The sequence below is a fragment of the Tachypleus tridentatus genome, chromosome 13 (assembly GCF_004210375.1).
Source record: "Tachypleus tridentatus isolate NWPU-2018 chromosome 13, ASM421037v1, whole genome shotgun sequence".
Taxonomy (NCBI): Eukaryota; Metazoa; Arthropoda; class Merostomata; order Xiphosura; family Limulidae; genus Tachypleus; species Tachypleus tridentatus.
In genome coordinates, this window is record NC_134837.1 from 96,491,741 (window position 1) to 96,507,146 (window position 15,406).

The 15,406-nt window shown below is 29.7% G+C and overlaps 1 protein-coding gene and 1 long non-coding RNA gene across 7 annotated transcripts in view; one reads left to right on the top strand and one right to left on the bottom strand.

The window, feature by feature from the left end:
- The window catches only part of LOC143240047 (cytoplasmic dynein 1 intermediate chain 1-like), an 84,423-nt gene that overhangs the window by 46,968 nt on the left and 22,049 nt on the right, over nt 1-15,406 (top strand). For all 6 annotated transcript variants that reach the window (XM_076481867.1, XM_076481869.1, XM_076481868.1 and 3 more), the window contains 3 exons: nt 1,839-1,938; nt 8,614-8,739; nt 12,141-12,287. In XM_076481867.1, coding sequence (XP_076337982.1) covers nt 1,839-1,938; nt 8,614-8,739; nt 12,141-12,287 — 373 coding nt within the window. The remainder of the gene's footprint in view (nt 1-1,838; nt 1,939-8,613; nt 8,740-12,140; nt 12,288-15,406) is intronic.
- LOC143240049 (uncharacterized) lies at nt 1,452-15,357 on the bottom strand. The gene is made up of 2 exons (XR_013021538.1): nt 15,296-15,357; nt 1,452-3,003 (listed from the first exon to the last, which is right to left on the bottom strand). It is a non-coding gene; the product is annotated as an uncharacterized LOC143240049 (long non-coding RNA).

Sequence of the window (15,406 nt, forward strand, 5' to 3'; positions counted from 1 at the left end):
TTAGATGGAAACTGAATAAGATGTGGAATCCTACATAATTTTTGTACTAACTAATGTTTCTTTTGAAATTGGAGACATGAAAAATGATATTCATTTCTACATTGAAAAGTTCCATTAAGTCTTTAAATATTTTGAAAAAACATCAAGTCCAATGAATTAATAAAGTGTTTAACAATAAATAGTAGAATATTAGTAAATCTCCATTTGATTGTTGAAAGTTGTGTATAGTTTTGTCATAAAGATATACATTTATTAGCAAGGGTGACAAATAAATAAAATGAATAAATACGTTTTGAATATCCCTTTATATTATGGTATTATAGCATGCAAGTCAGATTTTATATAAAATATATAACATACCAGAAAGCTATTGTTTTTACAATTTTTTGTCTGTACTGTCTCTTTTACTTGCACATATTAGTATTCTTTCAATTTACCAGAAACGTAAAGTTAATAATATTAAAATATTGTGAAATAACCATTAAACAAATGTAGCATTCATATCTCTTTTTGAAGTTTGTGGTCAAATATCAGTCAGCTGTAGATTTTTACAGAAGGTGAAAAATATTCTGAGCAGGCCTGTCTTTTAGAACTCCAACTTCTCAGAGGAGCATGACATACTGTAATGTTTAATGTATGGTGTGAGAAGGAACAAGTATTGTAAGTCCTCCTGGTGGAATAGTGGTACACCTATGGATTTACAACACTAAAATTTGGGGTTCAATTCCCTGTGGTGAACATAGTAGATAGCTCAGTGTGGCTTTGTTCTAACATGAACAAACAGATATTGGTGAACCTAATTCTGCTACATCAGTTGGAATGGTACCATTATTGCCAAACATTATAGAAATTGCACTTTACAGTATGACCATCTTTACTACTATCTGCTTGTACATTTGGCCTTGATTTAACTCAAGTGAGCAATAAGGCTCACATCTTCTGATAAATTTTTGATACATTCATTGATTGGAATTGATCTTCACATTCTCTGAACTTCATTCCTGTCAGGCCAGTATGACATTCTCTTTGGAGGTATGTCACATTCTGTTAAGTTTTTTTTTCAGAAATTAAAGATGCACTGGATGCAGAACTTTCAGAGGATAGATTGAAGACAGTTTTTTATTCAGATTAATTTCAACTAAGCAACATCTGTTCCAGCCAGCACTTGCTGATGATTATTGTATTCCATATTAGAATGAAATATCTATTATTAATATGTCTATTGATCATAGTCTAAACAACTTTTCATGTAACATCACTGATCATACTAAGTTGTATGAAAATTAATAAACCATCTGTGGGAGACATTGACATTATATTATAACATTGGTTTTCCTTGTCGTAGCTGTAATATTATACATTTCAATTATATTTCAATTGTTTTGAGAAGTGGATTTGCATGTTTGTGATTTCATTAAACCTTTGGCTTCTGTAGCAATCAAAGTGCATTCTGAGGAATGGGAAATTTATTACACAGTACAAGTACACCTTTAATTTAAAATCCTAAATGCTAACTAAAGAAAAACCTTCATTCTTCCCTTGCTAGGAAACATACCTTCAAACTACTTGTATAATTATCACTTTTGACAGGGCACTAATTCTGTAAAGCTGAGTGTACAACAAATTACAGGCTGCAGAATCCTCATGTTCTTGTAGTCCTGTAACAGTGCTTTTGTCGTCAAGAAAAGCAGACATTATCAGTGAAGATAATAAGAACCAATTAAGATATGAATTCTTTGCTAACAGGGCAAAAATCACAGCTTAAATAAGTCAAATTTAGTACTAATGTAAAAATATAAATATAATTATGTTTCTAAAGAAATATTTCATACTTTCAGTGATGATAAAAGTGGAATTAGATTATTCCTTAATCGGTGCTTCACTGATGATCGTTGGTCTAAGAATCGTACAATTACCAGCTTCGACTGGTCAACCCAGGTGAGTAATTTAATTTTCACATGCTTGTAAATTGTAATGTATTTTAATAAGAAAATTATGCCTTGATTGTCTGCACAAAAGTAATTGATAATCAATGTAACTTTATTTTTTTTCAGTTTCAGACATTTGTTCTTTTCAACAATTATGCAGTAACTTAAATGCTAGAAATAGCATCTTTTGAAAATTAGTGATTGAGAAACTTTTCAACCAAAGTGTTGATTTCATACCTATAAACATACCAGAGTGTTAGGGAGTAGTTTAAATTTTGTGTTAAGGTTGTGGTGAGTGGAATTAAATTATTATAATTATTACTACATTCTAATTAACTTTTAATCCTATTTTTCAACTGCTACCATCCGTGAGGAACTTCTTAGCATTACTCTACTTGTGGTGGGTATTGGATTATGGGTCTTATTGATTGAAAGGCTAGTGTGTTATCTACTCATGTGGGATGTCATCCAATTAGTATTTTAAGCCAGTTAACTGTTTGAATGTTTTGAAGAATGTTATACAGGTTTTGCTGGCTTTTGTGTTATGTTGACAGTGTGTATTACACTATGTAACACAAATTTTGTTCCTGGATAGTATGTGTTATTTCTTAATTGCTTATGTTGTAAAAGTACAGAAAATGGCCATTATTCCTTTCAAACTTTGCTTTTGTGACCTGGATAATGAAATTTACAAATTAACCTATTTTCTCTAAAAATGGGCAAATATGCACATTTTCATTTGTATAAGGTCTGAATAAAAAACAACATATGAATCAAGATTTACATGAATTTATACTAAAGTTATATAAAATGAACAAAAATGTTTAGAAGTGAGTAGTCTTCCAAGATGGCTGCTTTCTCTCTGGCAGAGTTGGTACAGGGAGCTCAGGGCAGTGTGGCACTGGGGCGATGGATGATGGAAGGTCTGGATACATGATAGCAGATGCATTCTTGCCAGCCCGATGTTTGGAAGGGTCCACCATGCAGAAGTAGTAATTGTTTGAGTGGTCAGTGGGTTTATGCTAAATTCTTGGAATAGTGAACTTCATGGCTCTCTTTTTCCCTCTGTACTATCCTGCAAAAGAGCAAAATAAAATTGTTGTTATAAAGAATAAATTTATTTCATCCACAACTAATGTGTAAGAGGTTAATGCAAAATATTTTATATGCAATATTTTTTCTATACTGTTGGAAATTAAAAAAAAAATTAAAACATTAATTCTAGTACTAATGGGGAAGATCAAGATGAGTAGATAGCACATTAGTATTTCTATCACTTTGACTCAGCATTGAACAATGACCTCTACCACCACAAAAGAATCCTTCTCAGGACTTCTCTGAGAATGGAAGCAGTTTAGGAGTTGAAAGGTAGGATAAAATCTAATTAATATCTAGTAATATAATATTAATAAGGTAATTAATTAAATTTTAGATTTAGGTCTTTATATAAGTACATGACAAAAAAAGCTTTGAGTTTTCACTAAACTTGAGTAATAAAGATCCAACCTGAAAAATGATAATATTCATGAAATATTATAATAATATTTCAGTTATTACTGTGACATAAATAGAATATTAAACTTATTGAGACTTACAGAATTGTTGACTTTTATTTTATACCCAAACATTAAGACTTTTATGTGATAAGTTAAATTTAACAAAAATATGAAATTAGTTAATTGGTTGGAAACCAAATCTGTCAGAAATAATTCTTATGCTCATCAAGAATAATTGTATCAAGTATTAGATACTAAGAATCAACTTAGACATGTTATTGCTTGTTTCAGGTTCTTCATAATACTTATTTAAAGCTGGTGTAGAGTAAATTAGGCTTTGCTTTCATATAAATAGAAGCACTAACAATAAATTCTTGTTTCAAACCTTTGAATTTGACATTAGAATAAATTAGATTTCTTAAAAACATTTAGATCTTTAGTAAATATTGTTGGACATCTTTTGAGCTTGTTGTCACAGTGGGAAATATCTGTGAACTTTTGGCCAGTGCTAAGCTTAAACTTCTGTAATCATTAATGAAAATATATATGTGTATGTAATTTCAAAATGTAATAGTAGAAAGAATACATGATTTTGTTGTGGGTTTGTGTGTGTATCTTAGTTGCTAATCTGGTTACTAGTTAAAAGCTCGCAAAGAAATTGACATTTTTTAATAATGGTGTATATTGACATTTAAAAAAAAAATCAAAGTAACTGAAATTACTTTAGTGCTTTTGTTTTGTATTGTTGAAATATTTAATTTGTTCATTTTAGACAATAATAATTCTATATATCATCTCAGTATGTTGAAAAATAACTTTTTTTCCTTCCCTGTTAGGGAATTTAAAAAAGTAATATTCGTTTTGGAAATGCTGCTCACTTTTCCAAAGAACTTAGTTACTACTTTCTATCACTGCCAGTATTGTTTTTGTGTATGTGACAAGACTTTCAAAGAAACTCTCACCCCTGCACATAATATGTGTAAAGCATCAGTTTATGATGCAGTCAGCATTATACTATAACCCTCCATTCTGTTTTTTGGCTCTGTTAGTGATTTGAATATAGATTTTCCTTAAGTTATAAAATGTTTGCTCTTGATATTTTCAACTTTTAGTTCATATAATTGGTGCTACCCTTCTTATTCTTAATTTATTGATTTCAAGAAAAAGAAAGGTACAGATTTTTAAATTTTCAGTTAGTGTTTCTGATAAGAATTATGATATTTTACATTTTTCTTCATTTTTCCCCTTAATCAAATGAAATTTTAGGATACATGTTCCTCAGTCTATGTTATGGTTTATTTGACAAGATTATTCTCGATTGTTCTTAACCTAGTATTTTGGTTTTGATACTTATAAATTTTTGTCGGTATGAATTTACAGCAGACTAATTATCATGGATATATTGTATCTGTTTTTTAAAAAAATCTTCATGAATTCTCTTTTGTTAATTTTGTTGATTATGAATTTGCATATGCACATTCATGAAACCTCTGAAGGTCTTAACTCTTTTTTACCTTATTTTCTTTCACTGACAAATGAAATTACTCAAATGGTGAACAGTGTTACCATCATTGTACATCATGTGATTGTCTTAACTTTGATGCAATGCTAACAGCTTCTTGATTTTGTTTCCTACTGAGCCTGTCTTGTCTAAGGTCTTTGTTAAGCACTTTTCCACACAAATTGCTTTTGCTTCTAGTTTTTCTGTACCTGATTAAGATCAGGTAACACCCACCTTTGTTTATTTCTACTGTGATAACTCAAGTGGAATTCTTTAACTGTGTTTCCTACTATCTTGCAGATCAGCTGTGGCATACACCTGTTCTCATAAGATGTTTCCCCTCTTCTTCCCTCATCTATATATTATTTTATTGATGATTATTTTAACCTATGCTTCATGTTGATTTTCAATTGCCATGTCCTTCATAAGTTTCATATTCTTTCTCTTTGGTCTGTTGTTAGTGTTGTTGGATTTCTTTCTCTTTTCTGCTGCTCCTATCACTTAAATTTCTTTCAGTTTGGAGATGCTTTTTCGTCTCATACATGGGCTTTTCTCTATCTTCAAGTTGCTCTTCCTTATCTTTTACTTATTCACCTTCTTAGCCCGTTATCTCCTTTACCCTTTTGTTTTGAGCACAATTGTGACAAGTTTGCACTAATATTTTCTTCTTTCTGTGTATTTTTAGAGACTTTATGTGTAAAAAAAATTATTATTCTGTCTCTCAGTAATACACATTCTTTGTGATAAAACCATATCATTCATGCTTGATGCTTATCTTTTTATTTTTTATTCAAATTGCTTATTTATTTATAAATTATATATTTCAGAGGTAAAAGATAAACATAATGGTAATTAGATAATGGAAGGCCAAAAACCAAACGTGGTTTGATAATTCAAAAAAAAAAACCATTAATTATATGAAGCATTTATTAAACATTTTAGAATCTTTAAAATTAGTGGTAGATTTACTGTCATACCAAGATCAACCAAATTTGTATGGTTGAATGGCCTTTCCATCTACTGGTGTTTCTTCAAATTTGTTCCCTTGGAAGTTCTTTTATTGATACATTTGCAGCTCCCCTGTACACCAGGTTTCTACTTTTTTGATCACTAGTCCCATACTCCATGGACCTAGTTTTTGTTAAAAGCAGACATCATTTTGGCCTTTTTTCCTTAGACACCCTCCTCAGTTTTCCACAAGGAGATATCTAATTTTCTTCCTTCTTTCTTCCATGACATGGTTAACATGGGTGGGCAATATTTTCTTCTGTATGTGGTCATTCAGACATTTATCATTTGAGTTATTGATATCCCTTTTGTTTTTTTCATGACACCTCCCCTAAAGTTAGTCATTTCACTGATTTCTTTTTTTAAGTTGGCCATCATTATGCTCTGGATGTGTTATTACAGTTGGAATGTAGATTATCCCTGACAAATTTGTGTCACATTCATTACACTATGTTATTTCATCTGCCTTTGGGTTTTGTTTTCATTCAGTTGCCATTCTCCAATCTTGTAAAGGGTTATATATATAGACATACACACATATACTGGAGGCAGTAGAATCTAATATGTAACTAGTGTTTTCCTACAGGGAACACTTCTGTTTTTCAAAATCCACAATGAGTGGGAAGTAATAGAAAGTGTTAAGCCCTTCTGCTTCTGATCAGTGTCCATTATTAAGATGAGGTTTTCCACAAAACTTTCAAGACTGTAGTTCAGTAAAACATTAAAAAATACAGCAGCACCAGGTTTTATCCTGCTCTTGTACCTGGCTGGCACCATTTAACTTATTGCACAATCTTACCAGTATGGAACCATATGTAAAATATAGAACATTACTGTTTAATCTGAGCATTTCTCAACATTCTTCCTCAAGTAAATTCCTTTCATTTTATTCTAGTGGAGTAAATGAAAAACTGTCTGAAGCCACTAGGGAGATGAATGTGGTTAATCCCACTGCTATGAGACAAAATGGATATTATCCCTTAATTAGAAATAGGACTGGGGAATATACCTGTAAATGTAGTTCAGGTTACCCTGTAAACAAAAAACCAAATATTTCTTGATGGTTTTAACCAACTGGATGGTTCATGTGTTCTCATCGAAATGCAGGTCTGGGATGATTTACCATTGTTCCTGCTTATTTTCCAGTAATGTTTCTCAAATACTGTATGACCTGATTTATTGTCCTAACCACAGCATAAGTAACTACTCTGCCAGTCCTCTGAAATATACAGGCTAGGTGAGCAGTAGTTACATTCTGCTTACCAATGCAACACTTCAGCATTGTGCAGGAGGTGTCTTCTTTTTTTTTTTTAATATTTTTAAATCTACCACATCTTATTGAGCAAAGAGTATTTCTCCATGAAATTAATGCAGTCTCTTTTTGAGTAATGTATCATTAGACTTTTACCTTCATCACCCCCAGTAAGTGATTTTTTATCAATTATTACATAAATAATAATACACATTATTAGATGACTAATAATTTAGTCATAATACTATTATTATTTATAGTAATCAATAATTGTATTGATTAGAGCAATAATTAATTCATTATTCAGGTTCTATTTTTGTCACAATATCTTTAGAAAGGAGTGTATCTTTTTAGTGTTGTTTATTTATGCTAGTCTTTTGGACCATCTTCTGAATGTGGGATTCTAGCCGTTAATTCTGTGGAAGGATGAATAGCATTTCTGAAGTTAATATTTCTTTACTTAAAAATATATTCCAGAAAGATATCTTTCTTGTGTGTCTTTTGCCTTGTCAAGAATGAGTATTTGGTACACACAATGTGTTCAAGGAGTATATATCACTCTTCTGTTGGGGAAGAGTTATAGCCTAATGCAATGTACTTTGTAGACTGGCATAAAAAGTTATTACATTTTGAGGTGGGAGTTCCTTTCAAAGGCTTGCTGCATGTGCAAAATTATTGGCAGTGGTCCAAGGTAATAGTTCTTAGTTCTGTATAGAAGTGAATACCTATCTTAAATGCATTTTCAGGTAAGGAAAATGTTAACATTAGAAATAAAAGAACCAGTTTATTTGTCTTAGAAACCATTACAAAATTATAGTAAGCAAAGCTTATTTAGTGTTTCCTATTTTATTTTAACTTAATTTGATGAACACTTAATGTTTACCCAGAATTTTGAAATATTTTTACAAATGTTATTTTTAGCCCTTTGTATAGTTTTCACAATAGAGCATTGGTTATAGGATGTGACTTCTTTTGCTCTTACTACCTATTGTTTTGGGCCATTCCTCTATAGTATGACATGTACATTTTATTGATAAAAATTGTTTTATTGTAGAATTACTCTAAGTAAAAGAGGACAATGAGTTCTTCTATTGGTTCAGCTAGAGAATTCACATTTAACTTCGTGGTACATTTTCTTATTCTTGAATGAACTGTAATCACTACATTTCAATCCATTTTACCTGCAACATATTGAATCTCTGATAAAGAGTAGTTTTAAAAAAGTGTCAGTATGCAAACAGATGGTTTTGGACACATTAATCAACCTGCTTAAAAACCATTCATTAGATATCTAGGAAAGTAACCTTCTGTGTAAATTTGTAGAAGTTTAAGAAAAGTAAAGAACTGATAATATGTTTTTTGAATCTTTATTGTACAAAGACAGTCATATTGCATAAAATAAACAAACTAGTGTAATTTTCTCTGTAGTTTCCAGAGTTACTGGTAGCATCTTATAATAACAATGAAGATGTTCCCCATGACCCTGATGGTGTTTGTCTTATCTGGAATATGAAGTTTAAGAAGACAACGCCTGAACACATATTTCACTGTCAAGTTAGTAATACTGGTTTTATAATTTTTTAGTGTTTCAAAATAGTTTTATTCAGTGTAAAAAAATAGTTTTAATCTTTTATTTCTGCTGTAACAGATTTTTTTATGATTTTTATTTTATTAGCAGTAAATGGTTAGACATTTTATTCACGTCTGACATATCACAGTTCTGTTTTTTAATGTTCAGCTTGAGCTGCTCAGTAGCATTTGAATATATACTATTAATTTTGTCCTGTGAACTTGAGTGAGTGTTATTCTAAATATAACTTAACATGCTATTTTAATAATTAATTATAGTTTTATGCTGAAATATTGTATAATATATAGGCTATCAAAATTTAAAACTGAATTATTAGTTATGAAAGATATGCTGTAATAAATTGATTTTTAAAATCTTTTAAACACTTCTTTATTTAATTTTCATCAGGTACATTGGGAGGTAAATAATATAATAAATGATCAACTTTAATATAAGAGTTGAATTAGTATAAAATCAACAAATTTTATGGTATTGAATTAATTAATTATGGATTGATTAATCTAATAAAATAGAATTTTGGTTATTTTTAAGCTGTAATATTTATTTTATTGCTGCTGACTAGTTAGATATGAAAATTGCAGTGAAAAGTGACTTTGTCTTTGTATGTTGTGTCAATTTAACCCTCTTGCTATAAACACCCTTTTCTGCATGTCACAAATTTTACTAAGCTACATTCAAAATCTTGTTGGAATACTTTGTTTTTATGTTATATGAGTATAGTAGGCTTCAAAATGTAGCTAATAATCAAAAGTTTAATATTATGTAAGTTTTAAGCTCTTAATTTTATAAGGCAATGTTTAAAAAATCAAATTCCCCTAATATTAGAATTGTGACATTTACTCTCTAGGTGTCTTTCCTCTTTAATGTATATACCACGCCTCCAAGAAGTAATAAATTTTATGTAAATTACTCATTATAATGTTTAAATTGTTCAGAGAAAGTATAATTTTCTATAACTATCAATTTTATTTGGTTACATATCCATAAACTAGTAATTCTGACCCCTCTTACCACATTTTTTCTTTCAGAAGTTACTATTACTTCTCTATGATATTTGATACTATATTATTTATAACCAATAGAAAACAAAGTGGTAACCTTTCAAATGATGTATTATGTTACATTGTTTTTGTGCAGACTTTATTTCCATGAAAGCACATTAACAAGCTTAGCAGAATTTTTAATGGCTTCTATTGCTGGCTAGAAAGGTAGAAAAGTTGTAATAGTTATAAGGCATTGGTTTGCTTTTTGTGTTATTATTCTTTTATTGTGTTAGTATTTTTTCATACTCAAACTGTGTTTTTGTAAAAATACATTTCTAGGAACCTAAAATAATTAACATTTGTATTAACTAACTCACTATGGGCTTGGTCAACTCAACCTAAAATCTGAGCTTTTAAATTTTTCATAACATACCTCCTAATGTTTTTTCTCTTCATGAAATTTTGCAAGCTTTAAACAGACATTAAGAGTAATTTATTTGTAAACAAAAAAATTAGAATTTTTAATGAAGTGATTTTCATAAACATTTCTCCATCAGTGTATGAAATGAAAATGTTAACTACTCCAAATGCAAAGTGATTTTGATGTTAAGATTAAAAATACTTTTCTTCATTTGAAAAAATATCAACTTTCAGTTGCATAATCTTTAAAACCTTCTAAATAAATTTTAATTTTTTTTACTAAAAATTTAATTTCTTTACCCTAACTCTGTATTAGGTTGGTCGATATAACTTACTTAGTAATCACTAAAAAAATTGAAATAAAATTTAAATTACATTTTTTTTCTAGAATGACTTCAAATTGTCACATGAAACAATATTTGTTTAACCTAAATAGTTTTCAACTCGTAACAATGTAATATACATTTGTTTATACTTATGTATAGTTCAAAGAGTAATAAAACAAAATTTAACTAATATTCTTACTGTCAAGTTTGTCAATTTTATGTTAAAGTGCAAATCGCATTATCCTGTCAATTTGCGTAATGCACAGGTGAGTTGCAAGTTGTTCCCAGGCATATCTCACAAAATAGTTTTAGTGTCATTTATTTTACCTACAATAACATGAAAAGTTTTTAATTTTTACATTTCACTTTTAAAATAATAAATAAATAATTCTCGTGAAAAGCAAATAAAATACTCACCTTAGTTGTTTTTTTTTTCTGTAGACTGTCGACAAAACTTAACCCTAGTTTTTTGTGGTAATATCACTACTACATTAAATATTTTTTTATTTAATTAAATTTAAACCAAAGACAGAATAATAACACGCAAAAACAGACTAGAACTGTTAAAAATTTAGCTGAGCTGGAAGTGAAATAGACAATTCTCTGTATAGAAAACAGTGTGCTATGTCATTTGTTAAATTAAAACAGTTTTCTAGTGGTTATAAATAATATAGTATTAAATGTCAGAGAAAAGAATTGGTAATTTTGAAAGAGAGGATGTTGACAGGTAAGTGTGGCAAGAGGGGTCTGATTCTCTAATATATGGCTCTGTAACAAAATACAATTGAAGACTAAAAATTATGCCTTGCTTGAGGAACTACAGCATTATACTAAGTAATTTATGTTAAATTTTGTAGTTCTTGGAGGGGTGGTAAATCATGGAAGAGGGAAGTGTCACAATTCTCATACTTAGAAGAATTAAGGATTTTTTTTTAAATATTGCTTTATAAAATTAAGAACTTAAAACTTGAATAATATCAAAATTTGGATTATTAGCTATGTTTTTCTGCTGTGTTTATTCATATATTGTAATAAGGAAGTGCTGTAATTAAATTTTGAATGTAACTCAGTAAAACCCCATGATATGTGTATAAAAAGATGCCCATAGCGAAAGTGTTACGTAGAATGTGAACTTTAAGGTATGTACTTGACTGTCTGTTAAAGGAAGTCAAGTTTGAGTAGCATTAAATGTTTCAGTTATTTGTTGTTCTCAAAAATAAAATATTTCTCTAAAGAGGGAAGTTGTATAAAACATAAAGAAACAAATGATTTTGTGTAAACCTTGGAGTGTATAAAAAGCTTCAAAGATTTTGGAACATTGTTTAAATCCATGACAATTTTTCATCACATTTTTGTAAGGATGAAATTATTTTTAAGATTCTGTCTGACGTTTTTTCTCACAAACTGTGAGCAGAGCATTTTGAAATATATCAGCTCTGAAGCTTATGTATGTAGAATAAAGTCCTGACTTATATCATTTCCTTCTTAGGATTTATTTTTCTTTGTTGTTAATTTCAAAGGTTTGTATCTTCCAAAATTATGAAGGTTGCAGCTATTTTTTTTCTTTTCATTTTAAATCTAATGTATGGAAGAATGAAGCTATTTTAATATAAAAAATTTTATTTTTATTTTCAGTCTCCTGTTATGGCAGCCTGTTTTGCAAAGTTTCATCCCAATTTGATCCTTGGAGGAACATACTCTGGTCAGATTGTATTATGGGATAATCGAAGCAACAAAAGAACTCCAGTTCAAAGGAGTCCTCTCTCTGCATCAGCTCATACAGTAATACATTAATGCTTTTAATTAAATGTTACTTACATGTGTATTCACTGCATTCTTACCTACTGTTATATACATATAAATCTCATTATTTAATTCTGAATTATGTATTATTTGTCTAACTTGTTTTTTTATAATATTGTTTTGTGATCAATTGCAGCTATTTATTTTATATAATTTTGTTTTGCTTGAAATATCCACATGTAAACATTTGAAAATTATACCTTTGACCTATGTAATTTGTAATCAGTGCTATAATTATATTAAAAGTGTTATTCTTTATAGTATTTAACCCTATCCATTCCAGAAACAGTAACTAAAATTTCTGTATTTTCTCTCTCTCTAAAAATTAACTCACAGACATACAATATTAACCCATTGCTTTACCTTTTTTGTTGAATCAACATCTTAGCTCTGCAGTTATTTACCTTACTCCAGCATGAATATAATGAAGTCATATTAAAAGTGGCATCAATGGACTCATGGAACTTACATCAAAAACTAGTTATTTCAGTCCTGGATGGCAGAATGTTTGTACTAGGACATATTTGTTCTTTGGTTTCCTTTACTCTGTTGTTGTACAGGTTCACTGTTTTCCTCTGACAGTCATCAAGGTGCATAAAAGGTGTGTGAAAGATGTGAAAGTTGAAGTCATACATATATTTGAAATGTTACACTGATGAAAATACTGATAATTTTGGAGGATGTATGAAAGAGAAGTTTATCCTACAGTGAAAATTACAATAGTTTGTGTAACATAAATTATAGTCAAATCTTTAGTGTATACCATAGCTGAGAAAAATAGGAAATTGAATGGTGGTTATGCCATATTTACAAGTGAACAAGTCAAACAATGTTTCTGGAAGATCCCTGAGCAATTATCCAAAACTGTGCATTATATTATTAAAGTTTCTAAGTGGTGATTTCTGGGAGGCAATATTTCATCAAACAGATAGACCAGTCAAAACATACATTGATGCAACTGTTGGGAGCAAATGTTCTTGATATGAAATTGTTCTATACAATCAAGGATGAAATTAAGTGTTTTTTTCACACTATGCTTATTACAATTACAAATGCTCAAAAACAGCCTACAAGTTGTTGGAGAGTAAGTAAAGAAAATCAACCTTTTTCAAATGTTATGGCATATAAAATATTTTTGTTGACTTGCAAATTTTTGTATGCATTTTATTTATGATGCCAATTCAGTTACCTTAAACAGATTATACAAAATAAGAATGCAGATAGATTTTTTTAAACTTGAAATGTAGGTAACTGTACACCATACAGAAAGGTATAACTATTGATTAGAGTTTAGTGAAGGATGAGGAGAGGCTGATACTAATACAGTACAATCTTTCTAAGTACATAAGATTAGGCGTAATGTTCTACAAGTTGTGCAAGTCATCCAATGAATGTTGATACCAGTTTCAAATATGCATTAGTTAAACATTTAATGATCTAGACCTTCTGTTCCATGAAACAATAATTCTCAACTTGATGAATCCCTTACTTGATCAGTGATACAGTCCGTTTGTGAATAAATGTAAATATCCTTTTTTTTGGGAGTACTTGAGAAACCTAACAAGCCCATTAGAACAGTTAAACTAGATAGGAAAAATATGCCTGATGATCTTGGGAAACAAAATTTCAAGAAAGATGAATATGTTGATGATACAAATATAACATGATGGCTATAAAATAATATAAGAAACCAGTATCTGTATTGTCCACAATGCATGATGTTTCAGACATTACTGATACAGAATGTGTAAAAATGCTTTCTTTGAGACCAAAGGCCCTTCCTGGACACACACACACACACAAAAAGAGGGTGGGGGTGGGGTGGAATTGATCAGATGTATCAACAACTTTCTTTATTTCAACTTCTGTTATTATGGTAAAATATACAAGGAACTTGTATATCATCTCTTGATATGACAATTTATAATGCATATATTTTGTACAAGAAGCTGAATGGTAAGAAATTCCATTACAGCTATTTCTGAGTAACTGTAATTGAGCAAATGTTAGAAATTGTACAAGTTCCAGTATACAGCAGGTAGGGCAGACCATCAGGTAATACATTATGATGGTATTGGTACCCTCCTAGATATACTTCTCCCTAATATATACTGCATAACCCTGTCAAAATAAACCCTCTGAAGCAGTGCAAAGTGTGCCCAGCACAGTGAATGAAAAACACATATTATTAGGAATGCATAAAGTGTGAGGTTATATTACATATGCCTGAGTGTTTGAAGATTTATTACACTAAAACAAACTTCTAAGTTTTGTTCCTAATCAATTTGCTTACTGTTTTATAATGATACATAAAATATTTTATAATACGTGAATTCCTCATTATTTGCAACTCATAATCTCAAGAAACAAATGGTAAGACAGTGGGTTAATACAGACACTTCAAACCTAAAGTTTGATAATCATTGAATGTTTTTAAACCTGAAGTTGAATTTTTGAACTATTTCCTGTATATTTATATATTATGCAGTTACATAGTATGGTTTTAATCGTTGATCTGGAAGCCATATTTTCACATATGCTTAACCCTTTTGCAATGGGTGGATCTAACTGCACAAGTCATGGTCTTTGGAGGAGGTATTTTTAAAAAGTTTAAAAGTAACTATATATGTAGTTTATATTTCAAATTTTAATATTATGTTTATTTAAATTTATTAACATTAAAGGATGTATATATAAAAGCTAAATATTGATATGTGACACACATATCAATTGATTAATGAATTAGAAACATGAATTTTGGACTGGGAAGCTACAATATAAATTTAAATCATCCCATCATTGTGATTTGTTCAAAAGGGAAGTAGGATTTTATAAGCAAGTGCCCAAATAACATCTTTTGTACACTTATGCTACTCAATTCTAAATACTTCAATACAATTATCAGTATTCAAAGAATTGTAGTATTTATTGTATCTCAACCGAACCACATAATAAACGTTTTAACAGTTTGAAAGCAGTATACTTACAATTGAAAAGCCTTGTTGTGAACACTGTAGGATGCAAACATACATAAGCTGATAAATTACACATCCTGTTTTCGGCATAAATGTTTTCTATGATTCTAAGAACAGTGTGAT